General features: G+C 37.0%; 1 protein-coding gene across 1 annotated transcript in view; it reads right to left on the bottom strand.

The window, feature by feature from the left end:
• The window catches only part of LOC150080136 (cell adhesion molecule Dscam1-like), a 1047872-nt gene that overhangs the window by 174589 nt on the left and 852815 nt on the right, over nucleotides 1-20468 (bottom strand). The window contains 1 exon segment of the mRNA XM_090381929.1: nucleotides 2557-2742. Coding sequence (XP_090238055.1) covers nucleotides 2557-2742 — 186 coding nt within the window.

Here is a 20468-nt window from a genome sequence, read left to right as displayed (position 1 = left end):
TCAGAATGGACATATGCACAAGTACCACCTTTGAGGCGAAAGGAATCATACAGGGAATAATTTTGGCAACTGAGATGGAGGAGCAGTGGTTGAATCAACCGATAACTAAGATTCTGTCAGAAAAAGTACATGGGGTTTGACAGACTGTAAGTGGAAATGGACATCATTGAGATTAGAACTGAGACCACATATATTTGTGAAATGAACTAAGAAGTGTTTGGTAGGTTAAGATCTTTTCACAGATAAGTTTGCTCTCTTAGTTTGACAAATCATGGTGTATTCAATGGCAAGAAAAAGAGGAGGGGGACATGCTGTATGAAGTAGTGAGAATTTTGGATATAGCATACATATAGTAAGAATAGACCCAGATCCTTGACATAACATGTCAAGGAGTATTGTCATGGAGTCTCATGGAGTATTGTCAATGATATACAGGAATTTTCTAGCAGGGATAAGGAGGTGATTATTCCATTGTATAAGGCAATGGTCAGGCCACATCTAGAGTACTGTATACAGGTCTGGAGGCCTCATTTCAAGAAGGATGTAGAGCTGCTGGAACGAGTACAGAGAAGGGCAACAAGATTGGTGAATGGAACAAAGGGGTGCTCTTACGAAGAAAGGCTTAAGTTTTGCAAATTACAGTGTCTGGAGACTAGGCACCAGCGAGGTGATCTGATAGAGGTGTATAAAGCCTTGAATGGTTTAAGCATGCTCAATGCTGATGGGATTCTTCCTCTAGCTCAGAAAAATCACCTGAGAGGGCATAAATTCAAATTGAGGAAAGACAGATGTAGGATAGACGTGCGGAAATTTGCCTTTAGCCAGCGGGTGGTTGGTTGGTGGAACAGACTTCCATCCCTTGTGGTGGAGGTTGATAGCCTAAATAAGTTTAAGGCTCAGCTAGACAGGTATTTTGAACGAACAGAGGGGTGAAGTGGAAGTGGGTTTTTTTTTTTTTTTTTTGGTTGATGCTGCATAAGCTTGCTTTCTTGCATCAAATGCCTCTACTAATGCTAATGCTAATAACGTGGCCTCGACAATGGCCCAGGCATACACACTACTCGGACTCCCTCCAGTCACTATTTGGCACAGTAGAGGCAGCGAGATTATACACTAGCTGATCCAGAAGCCTCCTAGAGAGTTACCAATAGGTTCAGTCAGGTGTACTAACTAGCGGCCAGCCTGCAAACACCATTTTAGAGCTGTACCCTCGAAATGTAAAGAATTTGGATCTACACAATGATTGGAAGGGATGGATAGGCGAAATGGAATTTTTTTTTTTTTTTTGGCTGATGCTGTATAAGCTTGCTTGCTACTAATACTAAGTCCTTGGGTCTTTTACTACAGTAGCTACTGTCACTTTACTTTTATTCAAACTTATACTTTTAAGCAACAGCTGATATTTATACTCTGGAAGAAAGGATAGTTTTTGATGAGTGTATGGACTCATAAAAGGTATACAGAATAATTTCAACATGTATGAAACTGGTTCCATTAAGGACAAACCACAGTCAGATAGACTATAAATATAAGCAATGGAATAATGAGAGGCATGTGTACATCTGTGGAAAGTTCACAAAAGAAATTACTTTGGACTATATGTCAATAATGTGAGATCATATAACCAAAGATTCTGGCATGAACATATATTGCACTTCATTGGTTAATGAATTAAGCAATGCAGATATAAGGAAAAATATGAAGCATGTTTCCTGGAAGTTTTTCCAACAGTTCCTACATGTTGAGAAAAATTATGCTCTCCAACAAATGTACAATTTACAGGAGCACAAAAATGAGAAATATTCATATGTGAAGCAAAGAGAACCCACTTCTTTCAGGAAACAGAACACAACCCTGGCCCCCATATTATAATACACACTGCAATGCACTTGTTTGGTCTATTTTTTTTTTTTTTTTTTTTTTTGAGTTCTATAAACCAAACAACTTACCTCAACCTGATATGGTTTGTGCCTCTGGAGATGCATTTAGGGCTACTTGGTCAGGTGTCATTCCAACAAGATTGGGTCTATACTTCATTTTGCCTCAATATATGGGGAAATTCTCATTAACAATTATGGGGATTCATTAAACGTGAAGTAGCCCAGAAGCATGTGTGTGTGCGTGTGTGTGTGTGGTATGGTTGTTTATTGGTGCATTAAGCCCAGAAGCATTAACACACTAAGAAACTAAAGCAATCACTATGGTACTGCCATAATGATGAATAATTGTTAGTGATTTTTTTTTTAATTTACATTTATCACATTTAATTTTAATGTGGGGGGAAAGAGGAATTTCCAAACACCCCACACTTTCCTGCATGTACTGTTTTTTTTTTTTTTTTTGAGCCATAAAAAACTAACGATATCAATTCTTTCTGGCATTATTTTCAAATAACTATAATGGAATTAAATAAAAGGCATGGAAATAGACACTGCTGATATCACCATTAATGTTCTCCTTACTGCTAAACTAAACTTTTTTTTTCATTTGGCAAAACTATTCAAAAATTTAAACTAAAGTTGGCTTAACCAGGTCAGAGGTTATGATATTTCTTACCTGTTCCCTGTGTCCTGAAAGTGATTGGGCTACTACGTTCTCCTTTTCCTTCACTTGTAAGAGGAACTGCATATAACTGATATCGCATGCCACATTCAAGACCATCTAACTTGTAAGTGTGGTTTCGGCCAAGTACCCTTCTCTGTTGCCATTCTCCACCTTCACCTTTATAGTGAACTTCATAACCTAAAATGCCCAAAAAAAACAAAAATTAAACTACAACTGTTTCATCAAATAATTCTTTCCTCAAATATATCCTGGATACTTTTAAAGAGTAAAGATTACTCTTTGTTGGTGGTAGACCTGAAACAAATTCTTCAAGCAATGGTGAAATAGGCTTGTTTTTCTTTTCTCTCAAGTCATCTTCTCTAAATATCACAAGGACTGTTAACAGCCCTTGTGATATTTAGTACACAACTACAGATATTTGTATAATAGTAACACTTAAACTGTATAATTTAACTTAAGTTATAAAATAACCAAATCTTACCAAGAAAACTAAGATTCTGTAAATTACATCTCAAAACTGTGCATCGTGATAGTGGTGACCTAACTGAAATGTTTCTCTTTAATAATAAATTAAAAGTAAAATTAAGTAAATTAAATGTTGATGGCATATTTACTCACTGTTATATGACACATATACACAAAGAGAGACCTGAATTTAAATTGAAAAAGGATGGTTGCAGAATAGATTTCTTTCAGTCAGAGAATAAGTGTGTGCCGGAAGGAAAATTGGAAAGAATTTCTATCTAACATTTGGAAGACAGAGTTTGAATAAATTTAAAGGCATGGGCAAATTATTTGGGCTTCCTTACACCCTTTTGTCAATACTAATACTAAAAATATTATATTATTCTTAGTTAAAACATGTGGGATGGCATAACAGTATTAAAATTAAAAGCTAAAAAAAGAAATTGTTTATCTTAAGCACATCATAACATGATAGTATTTGTATAACAAGTGGGTCTTACTGAAATGGATAAATACAGAGTTGTAAATTTAACTTCTGTGACAGAAGTTAAATGGTTAACTATGGAATCCATTATTGCAGATCTACTACAGGATCAAATAGATGGGAATGGAATTAAATGCAAAATAGCAGATGGGTTTATGATACATCATGTTTTTCTAGTCTGTTAAGCTATTAAGAAATTGTCACGAAAGAAATGGATGCAAAAAATAATTGGATGACCATCATATTGCAGTGTCAGCAGTGCAAGTATTAGCTAACCATTACTGTATAAGCCATATTACCACCTAAGCATTCTGTGATTTTGTTTACCCAAAGGAGGATTGGAGAAGGCCAAAAAATTAGAAAGGTCAGTGTGTCATAGCTTATGGTCAAGATGAATGTGCCAGATAAACTGAAATGATTCCTTTCGATATGTTTTGATGAGGTGTTCTTTTGTAGCTTCTTTGAGGATTCTTTCATTACCTAAATGTGACAAGCTATCAGAGGAGATAGCATAAGCATGTTGTTCTAACATTTTGATTAATACTATAAATCACTTCGCATATGACTGAGGGACTAGAGATCTTTAGCATTAGTAAAGGCATATGATGCAAGAAAGCAAGCTTATTCAGCATCAGCCAAAAAAAAAAAAAAACCCTCCCATTTCACCCATCCATTCATTCCAAATGCCTGTCCAGCTCAGCCCTAAATTTATTTAGGCTATCAACTTTCACAACAAAAGATGGAAGTCTGTTCCACCAATCAATTACACACTGGTTAAAGGCAAATTTCCGCACATCTATTCTACAACTGTCTTTCCTCAATTTGAATCTATGCCCTCTCATGTTCTTAATCTGAGCAAGAGGAAGAATCTCATCAATATTGAGCTTGCTCAACCCATTCAATGCCTTATACACCTCAATCAGATCACCTTGCATGTGCCTACTCTCCAGGTACTGCAATTTGCAGAACTTAAGCCTTTCTTGGTAAGAGCACCCATTTGTTCCTCTAAATCTTGTTGCCTTTCTTTGTACTCATTCTAGCAACTCGATTGATTTTGATTTTTGATTTGGTAGTTGTTGGCGCATCGGCTTCTGTGGCCATATTGCACCTCCCAAGGTTTTTGCAGTACTTTGATCCAAGCCCGAGGCGGGAATCGAACCCGCGACCTTTGGGTTGCCGGGCAGGTACTTTACCCACTTGGCTAGCCCGGTCGGCCCTCTAGCAACTCTACATCCTTCCTAAAATGAGGCCTCCAGACCTGTACACAGTGCTCAAGGTGTGGCATGACCATTGCCTTGTACAATGGAATAATCACCTCCCTGTCCCTGCTAGCAAAATTTCTATATATTAAGGGTGGCCAACAAGTCAATCACGATCTACCATTCAATTGTGGCTTTAATTTCGGTCGATCATGTCATGAAGAATTTTAAATATAAAAAATAGATTAGTCAAAATCTAAATGTTATTATTATGCACCCCACTGCATATCCTCATTACAAATCCATTGAACCACGTGACTACTCTTGTTGACGGCAGCCGCTAGGCTTGTCTAGTGAAAATTCACGCAGTTACATTGCAGAGGGCAGTATGTGTCAAATTCTTATTTAGCTTACTTAATATTAATAACTGGACAATACTTATATGTTAATTTAATACCCTTTGATTTAAAATGAATACTACGAAAAAGATTAAAATGTATCATTTTCATCAAGTGTGGGAACTAGAATACTTTTTTTGTAATGATAAAATCAAAATGTTGTTGTTTGATTTACAATGCTTCCCTGGCTTAAAAGTGCTCTTCATGATCTGCAATTATCTCAAAATATCGTGATGCAACGCATCGGAAAAATGAGTAGAAATGTGAGCGAACAATTGCGTGCTCATATTGCTAATGGTGTGTCCTTTTCTTTACAACTGGATGAATCTACAGATGTCAGTGATAAAGCTCAATTGCTTGTTTTTGTTTGTATGTTTTTTGATGATTCTGTCACTAGAGAAGAACTGCTGGGTATGGTTTTGTTAAAAGAAAGAACTAGATGATATATTTATTGCATTCAAAAATTTTATTTAAAAATTAAATTACCACTATTTAAGCTCATTTCAGTAACAACAGATGGAGCTAAAGCAATGACGGGCATTTTAACAGATTTATTGCATTGCCAAAATGATGATGAATTTCCTGATTTTTTGAGTTACTGCTGTATCATCCACCAACAAGTATTAACCAGCAAAAGATTAAATATTAAAAAGTGTTACGGACATAGCTTTTGAAATCGTGAATTCCATCAGAGGATAATCTCTTCAAAGAAGACTTTTCAAAATTCAACTTATGAAAATGAACCAGATCTGATATTACGCACAGATGTGAGGTGGCTGAGTTGGAGTAAGTTCCTATAGATATTTCAAAATTTGCTGAATGAAATTAAAAAATTTGTTGATCAAAGGGGAGATAGTAGTAGTAGTAGTAGTAGTAGTAGTAGTAGTGGCACTTGATGCAAGAAAGCAAGTGTAGGAGCTTATGCAGCATCAGCCAAAAAAAAAAAAAAAAAAAAATCACACCATACCCTCCAATTGCCTGTCCAGTTCCTCCTTAAATTTATTTAACCTATCAACTTCCACAACGACAGATGGAAGTTTGTTCCAGCAATTAACCACCCGCTGGCTAAAGGCAAATTTCCGCACATCTATTCTACATCTATCCTTTCTTAATTTGAACTTATGTCCCCGTAGGTTCGTATTCTGAACAAGTGGGAGGATCCCATCAGAATTCAGCGTGCTCAACCCATTCAAGGCCTTATAGACCTCAATCAGATCACCGCGCAGGTGCCTAGTCTCCAGCCACTGCAATTTGCAGAACTTAAGCCTCTCTTGGTAAGAGGATCCCTTCATTCCCCTCACCAATCGTGTTGCTCTTCTCTGTACACGCTCCATATCTTGTAGCTGCTGATGATTATCAGCAGCTACAAGATATGGAGTGGTTGTGTGAGCTGGCTTTTTTTTTTGGCAGATTTTACCAGTAAATTAAAGCGATCTGAATTTGGAATAACAAGGAAAAAATAAGTAATATTTCTGCATATAAATATCAATTTTTGGCAATGGCTAAGGATCTCAAAGAAAAAAAATTCTACCATTTTGCAAATATGCAAAATCATTTCCAAAAATATTATTTTATTATTGTTATTATTATTATTAGCCATATGGCACAAGAAAGCCTAAGGCTAATGCTGCACCAGCAAAAAAAAATTTCTGAGTTACCCTAAGAAAGAGAGAGAGAGAGAGAGAGAGAGAGAGAGAGAGAGAGAGAGAGAGAGAGAAGTAGAATGAAGTCACCAAGAAAGAGAAGAAGAATGATGACATCCAGCTCAGGACCATGGGTGTACCAAGCCCATACTCACCAGATGTGAAATTCTGTTTCTGAATTTAATAGTGAGAAATATGTTTCTGAAATTGAGAAAGTTGTGAACGATTTTGAAACCAGATTCAGTGATTTTAAAACAATTGAAGACAATGTTCAATATATTTCTTATCCATTTAATGTCGACTTAGAAATGAAACAAATTGCAGAAAAAATATCGATGAGCTTTTTCACATGGAGAAAATATTATTTGAAAATGAAATAGTTACCTTGCGAAACAATATCTTCCTAAAAGCCAGATCATCAGAAAAAGACTTTTGGAAATATTTTTGCAGAGAGAAGTACCCAAATGTAAAAAAAATGCAGTAAAATTTTAAATTTCTGTTTTGGTTCCACATATAAATCGACCTTTTTGTATTTGAAATAAACAAAGATGAAGAAACGCACTACTCTTACAGACTTGCATATAGAAGATTCTTTACGGTTGGCCTTATCACAGTATATTCCTGATTTTGAAAGCTTGGCAGATGACACAAAGACACAAACTTTGTATAAATTGAAAATTTAAATATATGTTAAATTTAAAATAAGAATTCTGAATTGTATTTAATTTTAAAATTTATAAACAACAATTTTCAATATGTGTTGATTAACGTTTTTAACCATGTGCAATGAATTTCTTCAGAGAGGTAGATCATGGCACATTTTGAAGAAAAAAAGTAGATCGTATCACAAATTAAGTTGGCTACCCCTGCTATATATCATTGACAAGACTCCATGACCTGCCCTGACAGCCTGTCTGCACTGCTCAGCAAACTTCATATCTGACTGCCCAATTACCGTCAGGTCTTTTTTACTTTCCACTTCCCTGAGTGTAGTACCACACAGTTGGTATGTTTCTCTTGGGTTATTGCTACCCGTGTACAGTACTTTGCATTTGTCAATGTTAAACTTCACTTGCCACCTCTCAGCTGATTTGCCCAACTTATCTAGATCAAGTTGGAGTAGTATACTGTCTTTACTGTTGTTAACAACCTTGCCAACCTTTGTATCATCTGCAAACTTGGACATTAAGCCTGATATACCTTCATCAATATCATTGATGAATACACAAAACAACAACGGGCCCAGCACCAAACCCTGGGGGAATCCACTAATAACATTTGTCCATGAAGAGCAGTGTCCACTGATTACCACTCTCTGTTGTATTCCACTCAACCATCCCTTTATCCATTGTAGCAACTTACCCTTAATGCATACCACTACAATTTGTACAGCAGTCTTCCATGTGCAACAGTATCAAAAGCTTTCTTGAAATCCAAGTATATGATATCAAAATTATTTTTTGCATCCAGTTCCTTTGTGACCACATCATAGTATCCAATCAAACTGGTCAGACAAGACCTACCTCGAACAAACCATGCTGTGACTATTACTGCAGTCTTATTATTATTATTAGCCATGTGGTGCAAGGAAGCCTGAGGCTTATGCTGCACAGCCAAAAAAAAATTTCTGAATTAGCCTGAGAGAGAACAGGAGTCAGAGGTAGAAGGGAATCACCAAGAAAGAGAAGAATGATGATATCCAGCTCAGGACCCTGGGTGTGCCAAGCCCATACTCACCAGATGTGAGCCTGTGGGGTCAACAAAGTCTTAACTTTTTGGGTGTTACCACTGTGAATTTCTGAATAGGCATTACTATTTTATGGTAAGATAAAGCTAGTTGTTTATAATGAATAATACCTGTTAACATATTCTTGATTTAAAAATTAAGATATTCAAAACTTCAATGCTTAATCAAGAAGAGCTTTCTTGAACACTATTAAGCCTGTTAATCTGATTGTCACTTTGCATTCTGAGGTATTAATTTTCAAATCAATATCTTATACTGAATTATACTACTAAAATGATGCTGTACACCTGGAAGGTTGTTATTGTCAATGAGAACATCGTCAGAGGAAAGATCCTGTATTCTATATGATTCCAAAGGCGGCAAGAAACCTAATTCTTCCAGTTTATGACATGAAGTCATGTAATCCTTCAATGGATTACATGACTTCAATGTACTCCATTGAAGTCATGAAGCGGTCACGAGCTAAAACGTCATCACTGAGTAGCTCTTTGGCCTGTGTGAAAGGGTCAGTACTTTTTTCTTGGAAGTATTGAACAAAAATTACTTTTCTCCATTATTGGATCATTCAATTTATCACAATTGATCTCCTTTACACCAAAGACATCATTCTCATTAATTGGGGATATCAGAAAAAGTTTAATATGCACCACAAATTCTCTGATTAATTAATTAATGACTAAATAAAAATTTATGGCTAAAACCTCAAACCACAGAATCTACTAGACATACAAGTTAGTCAAATGCATCAGTTCTGTGTGTATTAATTCAATGACCTTGGTGAAATGACATCATTTTCAATGGATCTTATATTGTGAATACCTTCACAATGAGTTGTCGGTCATTGTACTTAAAATAAGTAACACTTCCTCATTAGAGAAGGCTATTGTTATTTATTATTTGGTGTTGGCATCCACTGAGAATAAGTAACAGTAATCTCCTATAATAGGGAAGCGTTACTAATTCGAATAGTACAATGACAAGCAACTTGTTCAAGGTATTTTGAAAAAACAAATGATTTTATATAACTGAGAGGAAAGTAGAAAAGCAATTGTTGAAGTTAAACATAAGAAAGGCATCTGGGGTGGATGGCATCTATCTAATAAGAATGAGCCAAAGGAAGTAGGCAAACCCTCAGCCATAATTATGAGAGCATCCTTGGATTCAGGGTAGGTCTCAGCAAATAAGTGATGTGTAATTGTAACTCCAATTCACAAAGGAGGATCAAAGGGTGACACAAGTAATTACAGATCTCTTAGTTTAACTTCTGTTCCAGGGAAAATAATGGAGTCACTGATAAAGGAGTAATGCAGGAACATACAGACAAGCTGCAATTATTTTTCAGACACAACATGGGTTTGATAAGGGGAAATCTCTTCTGATCAGTTTGATTGCATACTAGCATTAGCATTCCTTGAATTTATTTAAGCTATTAACTTACACAACAACAATAGGTGGAAGGTTGTTCCGGCAATCAGTTACTGCTGGTCTAAGGCAAATTTCCATACATCTGTTCTACAACTGTCTTTCCTCAATTTGAGTTTATGCCTCACTCAGATTCTTAATCTCAGCAAGAGGAAGAATCCCATTAGCATTCAGCCTGCTCAAACCATTCAAGGCCTTGTACAGCTCAATCAGATCACCTCGCAGGTTCCTAGTCTCCAGATGCTGTAATTTGCAGAACTTAAGCTTTTCTTTGTAAGAGGACCACTTTGTTCCCCTCACAAATCTTGTTTCTAATTCTCTGTACACATTCTAGCAACTCTACATCCTTTCTAAAATGAGGCCTCCAGGTCAGTATGCAGTACTCAAGGTTTGGAACGACCATTACTTATACAAAGGGATAATCAATTCCTTATCCCTACTAGCAAAATTCCTGTATATCATTGACAAGACCCCCATGACCTGCTCTGGCAGCCTGTCTGCACTGCCCAGAAAATTTCATATCTGACTGCACAATTACCCCAAAAGTTCTTTTTCATTCTCCTCATACCTTGGTACATTTCTCTGTGGTTAATGTTACCCATATGCAGTACTTTGCATTTATCAATGTTAAACTTCAGTTGCCACTTCTCAGCCCATCTGCCCAACTTTTATAAATCCTGTTGCAGTAGCATATTGTCATTAATGTCATTAACAACCCTGCCAACCTTTGTGTCATCTGCAAACTTTAACGTTGAGCCTGATATACCATCATCAATATCATTGATAAATATACAAAACAACAATAGGAACAACACTGAACCCTGGGGGATTCCACTAATAACACTGGTCCATGAAGAGCAGTGTCCATTGATTACCAGTCTCTGTCTTCTCCAACTCAACCATCCTTTTATCCCTTGTAGCAACTTGCTCTTAATTCCTAAAATCCAAGTATATGATATCAAAATTGTTTTTTTGTATCCAGTTCCTTTGTGATCACCAAATCATAGTATCCAATCAAATTGTTCAGACAAGAATATCTGAACACAACTATGATGTTATCACAAAGGAACTGAATGCCAAAAATATTTTTGATATGATATACAGTAAACCCCCGCTATTCGCGGTGGTTTTGTTCCTGAGAAATGCCGCGAATACCGAAAACGGGAATACTGAGTTATGGCCCCCATAGTAATACAGGGGTTCCGTTCAAAAGTATGAAATATATAAGAAAAAAACTAGTCTAAAATTCTGTCTATGTATGTATATGTATTATATGTACTTTGATAATATGACTATGTACATAGAAAGTACATAGTGAAATGCAAGCATAAGGCATCGAAATGAAATTTTTTTTTTTTTTTTTTTTTTTATGAGAACCCCAAACATGAGAGGTATTAGAACCTATAGTACTTAGTACCGTGCTTGGGTTGGAGGCTGAGAAGACGAAAGAAGATATTTGATGACATTGGACTTGAACTTCTGTAGATTGTAATTTTCAGGAAATACGTATGAAGGAAGGTTGTTCCAGGAAATGGCAGTTGAATGAATAAATGAGGAAGATGAAAAGTTGGTTCTGTGATTTTGAAGTTGGACAGTAAATGGATGTTGGCTGGTGGCGGCACGTGTTCGGACTGTTTTGAAAGAGAGAGCGGGAATTATAGAAGCCAATTCAGAAGAACAGTGCCCATGGAAATATCTGTAGAAGAGGTATGCAGCAGAAACAGTACGTCTATGAGAAAGCGAGTGGAGAGACTCTGTTAGAGATGAATCATTAATTAACCTAACTGCCCTCTTCTGAATGGAATCAAGAAGCCTGAGAGAGGTTTTGGGGGCACCACCCCAAATGTGGGAACGATATTCCATGGCAGGGCGGATTTGTGATTTATACAGAGTGAGCAGCTGTTTGGAAGAAAAGTAAAGGCGAGAGCGAAAGAGAAAACCAAGTTCTTTAGATGCAGAGGAAGCAATATTTGTAATGTGCTTGTGCCAAGAGAGATTAGAAGTCAGGGAAATCCCCAAAAGAGATATATCCTTTTGCCTAGAAATTGGAGTGTCACTAAAGATAAGCATAGGAGCAGAAGAATCCTTTTTTGCGGGATATAAGACAAGACTGAGTTTTAGAAGGGCTGAAATCAACTAAGTTGTCTTTGCCCCACTGGAGAATTACCTGAAGATCGGCATTTAAGGAATTGGTAGCAGATTTTCGAGAAGTTGAAGCTGATTGAGCAGGGCAAGGTTTCTCACAATGGAAGGTTGAATGCAATGTGCTATCATCGGCAAAACTATGGATAGGATTTCAAGTCAATGGAAGAAGGTCATTGATATACAAGAGGAAAAGAGTGGGGGAAAGAACTGAACCTTGGAGGCCACCAGCATTAGTGGAGAAGTTAGAAGACAGAGAGCCATCTACCATCACCCTCAGTGAGCGATCAGAGAGAAAACTGGATAACCAATTACTAAAAACAGTTGGCAAACCATAAGATGGAAGCTTGTTTAGAAGACCTTTATGCCAAACACGATCGAAAGCCTTTAAGATGTCAAGAGCAACTACTTGTGTTTCACCGAACCTTTCCATTGAAGTAGTCCATAAATGGGTAACATAAGCAAGAATATCACCAGTGGATCGACACTGACGGAATCCATACTGGCGATCGTTGATCAGACAGAAGGTTTCTAGGTAGTTTAAGAGTTGGCGGTTAATTGATTTCTCCATTACTTTAGAAAGAGTAGAAGTAATTGCAATGGGACGATAATTGGATGGGAGGGATTTGTCACCCTTTTTAGGAACTGGCTGGATATGAGCAATTTCCAAGCAGAAGGAAAAACACCTTTGGAATAAGAAAGTGAAAAAAGGCGGCAAAGAATAGGAGTAAGTTCAGGAGCACAGATTTTGAGAACAAGTGGAGAAATACCATCAGGACCTGGAGCTTTCTTAGCATCAAGATTCAACAAAATCCTTCTGATATCCTTTTGACGGAAGACCACAGGAGGCATTGAATGGACCGGGTTGGGAATGGTGGGAGGTGTTTTACCAAGTTCATTAATACATGAGCTGGAAGAAAAATGGGATGCTAGCAGGTCAGCTTTATCCTTGGCTGAAGTGACAACAGAACCATCTGGTTTGGACAGAGGTGGAAGCAGAGATGGGCAAAAGTTGCAGCCAATAGCTTTGGCAAGAGACCAGAATGCTCAGCTACCATTAGGGCGAGAAGCAAGTTTTCTACTCTTAGCCTGTTCAAACTCTAGTTTGGACTGATTAATAACTGCTTTACAATTGTTGCGAGCTTTGGTGTAGGCAGAAAATGAAACTGAAGAATTAGAAACAAGCCAATTACGATATGCAACATTCTTCTCTTGAACAGCCTTAGCACATTTATTGGAAAACCAAGGTTTAGATAAAGGACGAGATTTTAAAGTGGAGTGTGGGATAAAGGATTCCATTCCTGCAAGAATAATTTCACTGACACGATCTGAGCAAACGTTGACATCAGGAGTTTTGAAACAGTAATTCGACCAAGGAAAAGAAGAAAAGAAGTCTCGCAGGTCATCCCATTTTGCATTCTTGTAATGCCAAACAACACGAGGTTGGGAATAGCCATGAGATAAAGGTTCCATTGGAGAAGAGACAATCACCAAGTTGTGATCTGAAGTGCCTAAAGGACCTCTCACTTCGACCGTGTACTTAGAAGGGTTGTTTGTGAGAAAAAGATCAAGCGTATTGGCTGTATGATTCGGATTGTCCGGTATTCTTGTAGGTAAATGAACAATCTGTGCTAGGTCATTAGTAATTGCAAAAGCCTCAGCATCTCGACCTGCTGGGTCGGTGTGACTAGAAAACGGAAGCCAGCTGGAGTTATGAACATTAAAATCACCAAGGAAAATTACCTCACTGTTAGGAAAGTTGGACTGGAGAAAGTCAAGTTGCAACGAGAGGAAGTCAAAGAGCTCCAAGTGATTAGTGGAGTTGGGAGAACGGTAGAGACAACAGATGAATTTGGCACAATGAGGTAGAGAGATTTTAAGTCAGAGAAGATCAAAGAGAGGAGATTCCAAATTGCCAAGTCTCTGACAGGGAATATCAGAACGGACATATGCACAAGTACCACCTTTGAGGCAAAAGGAATCATACAGCGAATAATTTGGGCATCTGAGATGAGCAGTAGTTGAATCAACCGATAACTGAGATTCTGTCAGAAAAAGTACATGGGGTTTGGCAGACTGCAAGTGAAAATGGACATCGTTGAGATTAGAATTGAGACCACATATATTTGTGAAATGAATTAGGAAATCCTTGGGAGGTTTAGATCTTTTCGCAGATAAGCTTGTTCTATTAGTTTGACAATTCATGGTGTATTCAATAGTAAGAAAAAGTGGGTGGGACATGCTGTATGAAGTAATGAAATTTTTGGATATGGCGTACATGTGGTAAGAATATACCCAGATCCTTGACATAACGTGGCCTCGACAATGCTCCCCGCATACAGACTACTCGGACTCCCTCCAGTCACTATCTGGCAGAGTAGAGGTAGCAAGATTATACACTAGCTGATCCGGAAGCCTCCTAGAGAGTTACCAATAGGTTCGGTCTGGTGTACTAACTAGCGGCCGGCCTGCGAAAACCGTTTTAGAGCTGTACCCTCGAAATGTAAGGAATATTGGATCCCGCCACGACGTTCATCATAACCTCAAAAGTCATCAATCATACTGCATGATGGAAGAGATAGGGAAGGGTTGACCGGAACTTAGCTCTAGAGGCTAAACATGGGTTCCACCACTTCAAGCCTCCAATAAGCAAAGTGGTGGTATTTCACCGGTTGATGAGAGTCATCTACCACCTAGTACTGCCTGGTTACATAGAGGGGCGGCATTCCTCCATGTGGTGTGGGCGCCACACCTCGACCCCTGCTTACGTTGGTTCACACCTGGGTGGTCACCCACCATGTGCTTGTGCATGGAAGTTATACCCAGGATTACTAACAGTCCCACCATCGTGAAGGTGCAAGCAGAGGATTTGGCTGTCACAGACCGTCCGGACTTCGCCGAAATTGGGTCCACTTGACTTGAGTGTCACCCGAATATCAGTTCCATCAGCGTTTTAGACTCCCAGGTAGCAAGTACAGCTTGTCTGGCATATCTGAGAGAATGTCTGTGACAACCTCAAGGACCAAATAATATTTTAATATTAAATTATTTGGTCCTTATTTGGTATTAAATTTAAAATTAAAGAAACAATTTAATATTAAATGTAATATTTATTAGAAATTTCAAACAAATCTTTCAAACCAGCACCTTTGCTAGCTAAAAAATTTATCTCGCCAGTACTATCACCAGTTTCAGCTAAAGTGTTGATAAAGGTGTTTTGCCTTTTCACGAATGATGAGTGAACTGAAGGGAATTTTATTTTGAGTTCGGTCTTCTATCCACAGATTTAAAGCTTTTTCCATTTTTTCAAATTTAACACACAAGTTACAGAGCAAATTTTTTAAGCAATTAGCGCATTTTCACGGACACTATGGCGGATTTTTTCTTCCGATTTCTTGATTGATCGTACCGTTGACATTGATTTTATAATGTTTTGCCACTGACGAGACACTTTCACCATTAGAAATTGTGTCTAATAACTGAATTTTACTCGCTAATATCATCACCTTCTTTGATCTTTTCACAATTCCCTTGTTATTCGTAGCCATATTTTTGTAGGGGTTAGAAAAGAATTTGTACACAATAAAGTCACTTTCTACTGTTAATACACTTGAAAAAGTCTGTTTACACTAACACACTGCAAAACGGTAGATTTTTCACTTTTGTAAGCATATCAATTTATAAATTGATAAATTTATTCAATTAATAAGCATATAAATTAAAGCAAATGACGAAACCTTCCATGACAAGTGCATAACACATACTGAACAAGGATTAGCGAAAAACATCCACGCTCGCGATTTTGTCACCCCTCTCCCCCCACCCACTGAGCACTGTTTTGACCAGGAAAGATTATTTTAGCCACGCCCATGTTTTTGATGGCGGAAAATGTTCACGGCAATTTAAAATTCACATTTTTTTAGGTTTCATTTTATATTAAATCAGCGACCGCGAATACGCGAAACCACAAATACAGATACCGCGAATAGCGGGGGTTTACTGTACTTGCATTTCAGGAAAGCTTTTGATACTGTTGCACAAAAAAGACAGCTGTACAAATTGGAGTAGTATGGCATTAAGGGCAAATTGCTGCTATGGATAAAGGGATGGTTGAGTAGAAGAAGACAGTAATTGTTAATAAATGGACATTGCTTTTCATATATCAATGTTATTAGTGGAGTCCCCCATGGTAACTACCATCAGGGGTAAAGGGAAGGGTTTTTGCTTTCGTAAAGGCGACTACGATGGTCTGAGACAATCTATACAGTGGGACCAACTGTATATGAAGACATGAAGTTTTCTGAGCAGTGCAGACAGGCTGCAAGAGTAGCTTATGATGTCTTGTCAAGGATATACAGGAATTTTTCTAGAAGGGATAAGGAGGTGATTATTCCCTTGTATAAGGCAATGGTCAGGCCCCACCTTGAGTACTGTATACAGGTCTGGAGGCCTCATTTCAAGAAGGATGTAGAGCTGCTGGAACGAGTACAGAGAAGGGCAACAAGATTAGTGAATGGAACAAAGGGTTGCTCTTATGAAGAAAGGCTCAAGTTTTGCAAATTACACTGTCTGGAGACTAGGCACCAGCGAGGTGATCTGACAGAGGTGTATAAAGCCTTGAATGGTTTGAGCATGCTCAATGCCGATGGGATTCTTCCTTTTGCTCAGAATAATCATCTGAGAGGGCATAAATTCAAATTGAGGAAAGACAGATATAGGATAGATGTGAAGAAATTTGCCATTAGCAAGTGGGTAGTTGATTGGTGGAATAGACTTCCAACCCTTGTTGTGGAAGTTGATAGCCTAAATAAATTTAAGGCTCAGTTGGACAGGTATTTTGAATGAATGGAGGGGTGAAATGGGAGTGGGCTTTTTTTTCTTTTCTTTTTTTTGGCTGATGCTGCATAAGCTTGCTTTCTTGCATCATATGCCTCTACTAATGCTAATGCTAATGGTTTATCAATGATATTGATGAATGCATATGAGGCTTAATGTCCAAGTTTGCAAATGAAAAAAGGTTGGCAGGGTTGTTAATGACAGTAACAAAAGTATACTACTGCAACAGGATTTATAAAAGTTGGGCAGATGGGCTGAGAAGTGGCAACTGAAGTTTAACATTGATGAATGCAAAGTACTGAATATGGGTAGTAGTAACCCCAAAGATATGTAGCAACTATGTGATACTTCATTCAGGGTAGTGGAGAATGAAAAAGACCTTTTGGGGTAACTGAGTCAGATATGAAATTTTCTGGGCAGTGCAGACAGGTTGCAAGACAGCTCATGCGATTTTTTCAATGATACACAGGAATTTAGCTAACAGGGATAAAGAGATTATTATCCCTTTGTATAAAGCAATGGTCAGGCCACATTTTGAGTATTACATAAAAGCTGAAGGCCTCCTTTTAGGAAGGATGTAGATCTGCTGGAATGAGTACATAGAAACGCTTCGAGATTGGCGAGGGGAACAATGGGGGGTGCTCTTACCAAGTAAGGCTTCAGTTCTGAAAATTTCAGCATCTGCAGACTAGGCACCAGCGAGGTGATCTGGCTGAGTGTTTAAGGCTTTGAATGAATTCTGCAAGCTCAATGCTAATTTATTCTTCCTCTTCCTCAGACTACACATGTGGGAGCATAAATTCAAATTGAGGAAGGATGGCTGCAGAGTATATGTGCAGAAGTTTGCCTTTAGCCACGGGGTTGTTGATTGATGGAACAATCTTCCATCTGTTATTGTAGAAGTTGATAGCTTAAATAAATTCAAGGAAGAACTAGACAAACTATTGGGAGGAATGATTAGGTGAAATGGGAAGTGACTTTTTTTTCTTTTTCTTTTTTTCTGATTCTGTATGATCTTTCTTTCTTTCATTGTTTGCCACTACTAATGCTAATATGAGATGTAATGAAACCGATGCCATTTCATTAACTTTGGTGATTTACTGAATGTGCAGAACCAATGCATTATAATCAAATCACTTGCATGTTAATTAATTAAACTATGATATATACAGTAGAAACCGGATAAGACATTTTCCAAGATAGTGGAGGTTCAGAACTTCTTACGGGGGAAAACTTTAAACTTAGGATTTCTAATTGCCTAACATTATGTTCATTAAACTCATTACCAAATTGGAAGAATGAGCTACTTTGGAGTTTCAACATACCTTAAAGGTCACAATTACAATAAGACAGAGCAACAATCCACTAAGTAATTCAGAACTGTTCACAACCATCAGAACTTAACGTGGTTGACATATCCAATTTTGGATGTCGATGAAGACAATCACAATATGTCACTTCCATTATATCCAAATGTTTATACTAAAAATGTTTTAGCACTGAAAGCCTCTGACTATGGAAAATTCACTAATCAAAGATGTTAGTGTGTAGTATCGTTTTAGTTCGTAGTAAATTACTGAAGTAGATTAAATGGCATCATTTTTGTTATATCTCAAATTGTGAATGCTTTCACAACAAGTTGCCGTGATATTGAACTACCTTTGACAGTGGACTCTTGAATAGGCAACACTTCACCAATAGATTCTTGAATAGGCAACACTTCACCAATGGACCGTCAATGGACACCATCACCCAGGGGTGGTGGTATCCCCCAAGAATAAGTAACAGTTTTCTTCAGTGGTGAAGCATTGCTTATTGGAGGTAGTGCAATATCAGGACAACTTTTTGTCCTGCTTTGGAAGGACACATTGTCCCTCCACTCCCTTGGAAAGCATTCACAATATGAGATGTAAAAAACGATGTCATTTCACCTACTTCAGTGGTTTAGTATGAACTAAAGTGATGCTATGCACTAACTTCTTCGATTACCAAAATGTTTATATTGTTTTATATATATTTTTTATATAAAAATAAAGAATTTCTATGTTTAAAAAATGTATTAAGTGGGCAAACATCATTATAATAATACACTGTGTAGTCTTTATCACATACTTTTTATGCAGGAAAACGTTTTACCCAGGAAACTTCTTAGGCGTGAAAATAATACATTACAATATATAGAGTTGAAATTGGGAAATAAGAAACCAAACATAGTACAGGGGAAAACTTCTTATGCAGGAATTTCTTATCCAGGTTCTACTGTATATATTAATTTAATATAATATAATAAATACAAAATATATAAATATATAAAAATATAAATAAAAAATAACATAATACAGTATAATAAATATGATTATGATTAATTCAATTGTGAATTAAACTACAATGTATGCTCAACAGGTAGTGCAATAGGTAGTGTTTCTATCATATGAATATCCAAAGTTATTATGGTTTAAATTGCAGATTGATTGAATCCATGTAGAACTGACAAGAATATGAACAATTGCAGATTGATTTAATCCACGTAGAACTGATAAGAATATGATCAATTTTAGCTTTCCTGATCAGAATGTTCACAAGTGAGACAAAATGATTCACTAAGATCCATTATGTGTAAATCAATTTGGTTTGTGGGACCATAAAAGAGAAATGCTGACATTTTTGAACTTACTGGAAGTGACTATAATTTTGGGGATGGAGATCTGTAGTACATCTGAGAGCTCAGTATAAAATTTTGTTTTTCCTTCATGTGGGGACCATACATGGAAATTATTTATTACAAAAAAATTACAAAAAATATTTAAAAATTTTAAAAATATTTATTACAGGGAATTATTACAAAATTAATAAATTTTGTCTTTCCCTCAGTTGTACCATACATGGAAATTATGGTGGCCGAAAGGTTATCATTGAGTGTTATAACTAAATTACAGTACAGGCACTCCTCAAGTATGAATGACTTGCACACAACTCGTAGAGACGTACAAAGCACAAATCTTCTCAGAATTAATAAAAATACTGTATATCAAAAATATAACAAGAGTTTTGAACCACATGCACGAAGTGCCAAAATCAGCTGCCATGTACAGCGAACTCTCACTTTGTGATATTAATTGGTTCCAGAGACATCATTATATGGAGAAAATATTGTAATATGAACCCAATAACACATTGTTTTTTGGTAATTCATTCCACGACCTCGGAAGTTAAAATTTTTGCTATATAACTAAGCTATTTATCTCTCTAAAAAGTCATTTTTATAATGGAAATTGTATTAGTTTTATATAAATTTATGTCAAATAAGCACAATACAAAAATCACTTTTAATTAATGGATGCAAAAACAAAACATGCGGCCAACATGTTTACAAATGCTGCTACTAGCTGAGAAGAAGGACTACATGGTCTGGTCAGTGACAATCGTAAGCCCTGAAATAAGTAGGTGCCGGTTAACATGATCACTAGAATCAGCTGCTTTATAGAATCAAATTTCAAAAACCAAATCAAACCATTAAAATGCACTAATGTGCTATGCTTTCAACATTTATTTCCCCAGAAATTACAA

The sequence above is a fragment of the Mastigoproctus giganteus genome, chromosome 9 (genome assembly GCF_048544385.1).
Source record: "Mastigoproctus giganteus isolate SK-2022 chromosome 9, ASM4854438v1, whole genome shotgun sequence".
NCBI lineage: Eukaryota > Metazoa > Arthropoda > Arachnida > Uropygi > Thelyphonidae > Mastigoproctus > Mastigoproctus giganteus.
This window is presented reverse-complemented; position numbering and strand designations above follow the sequence as displayed.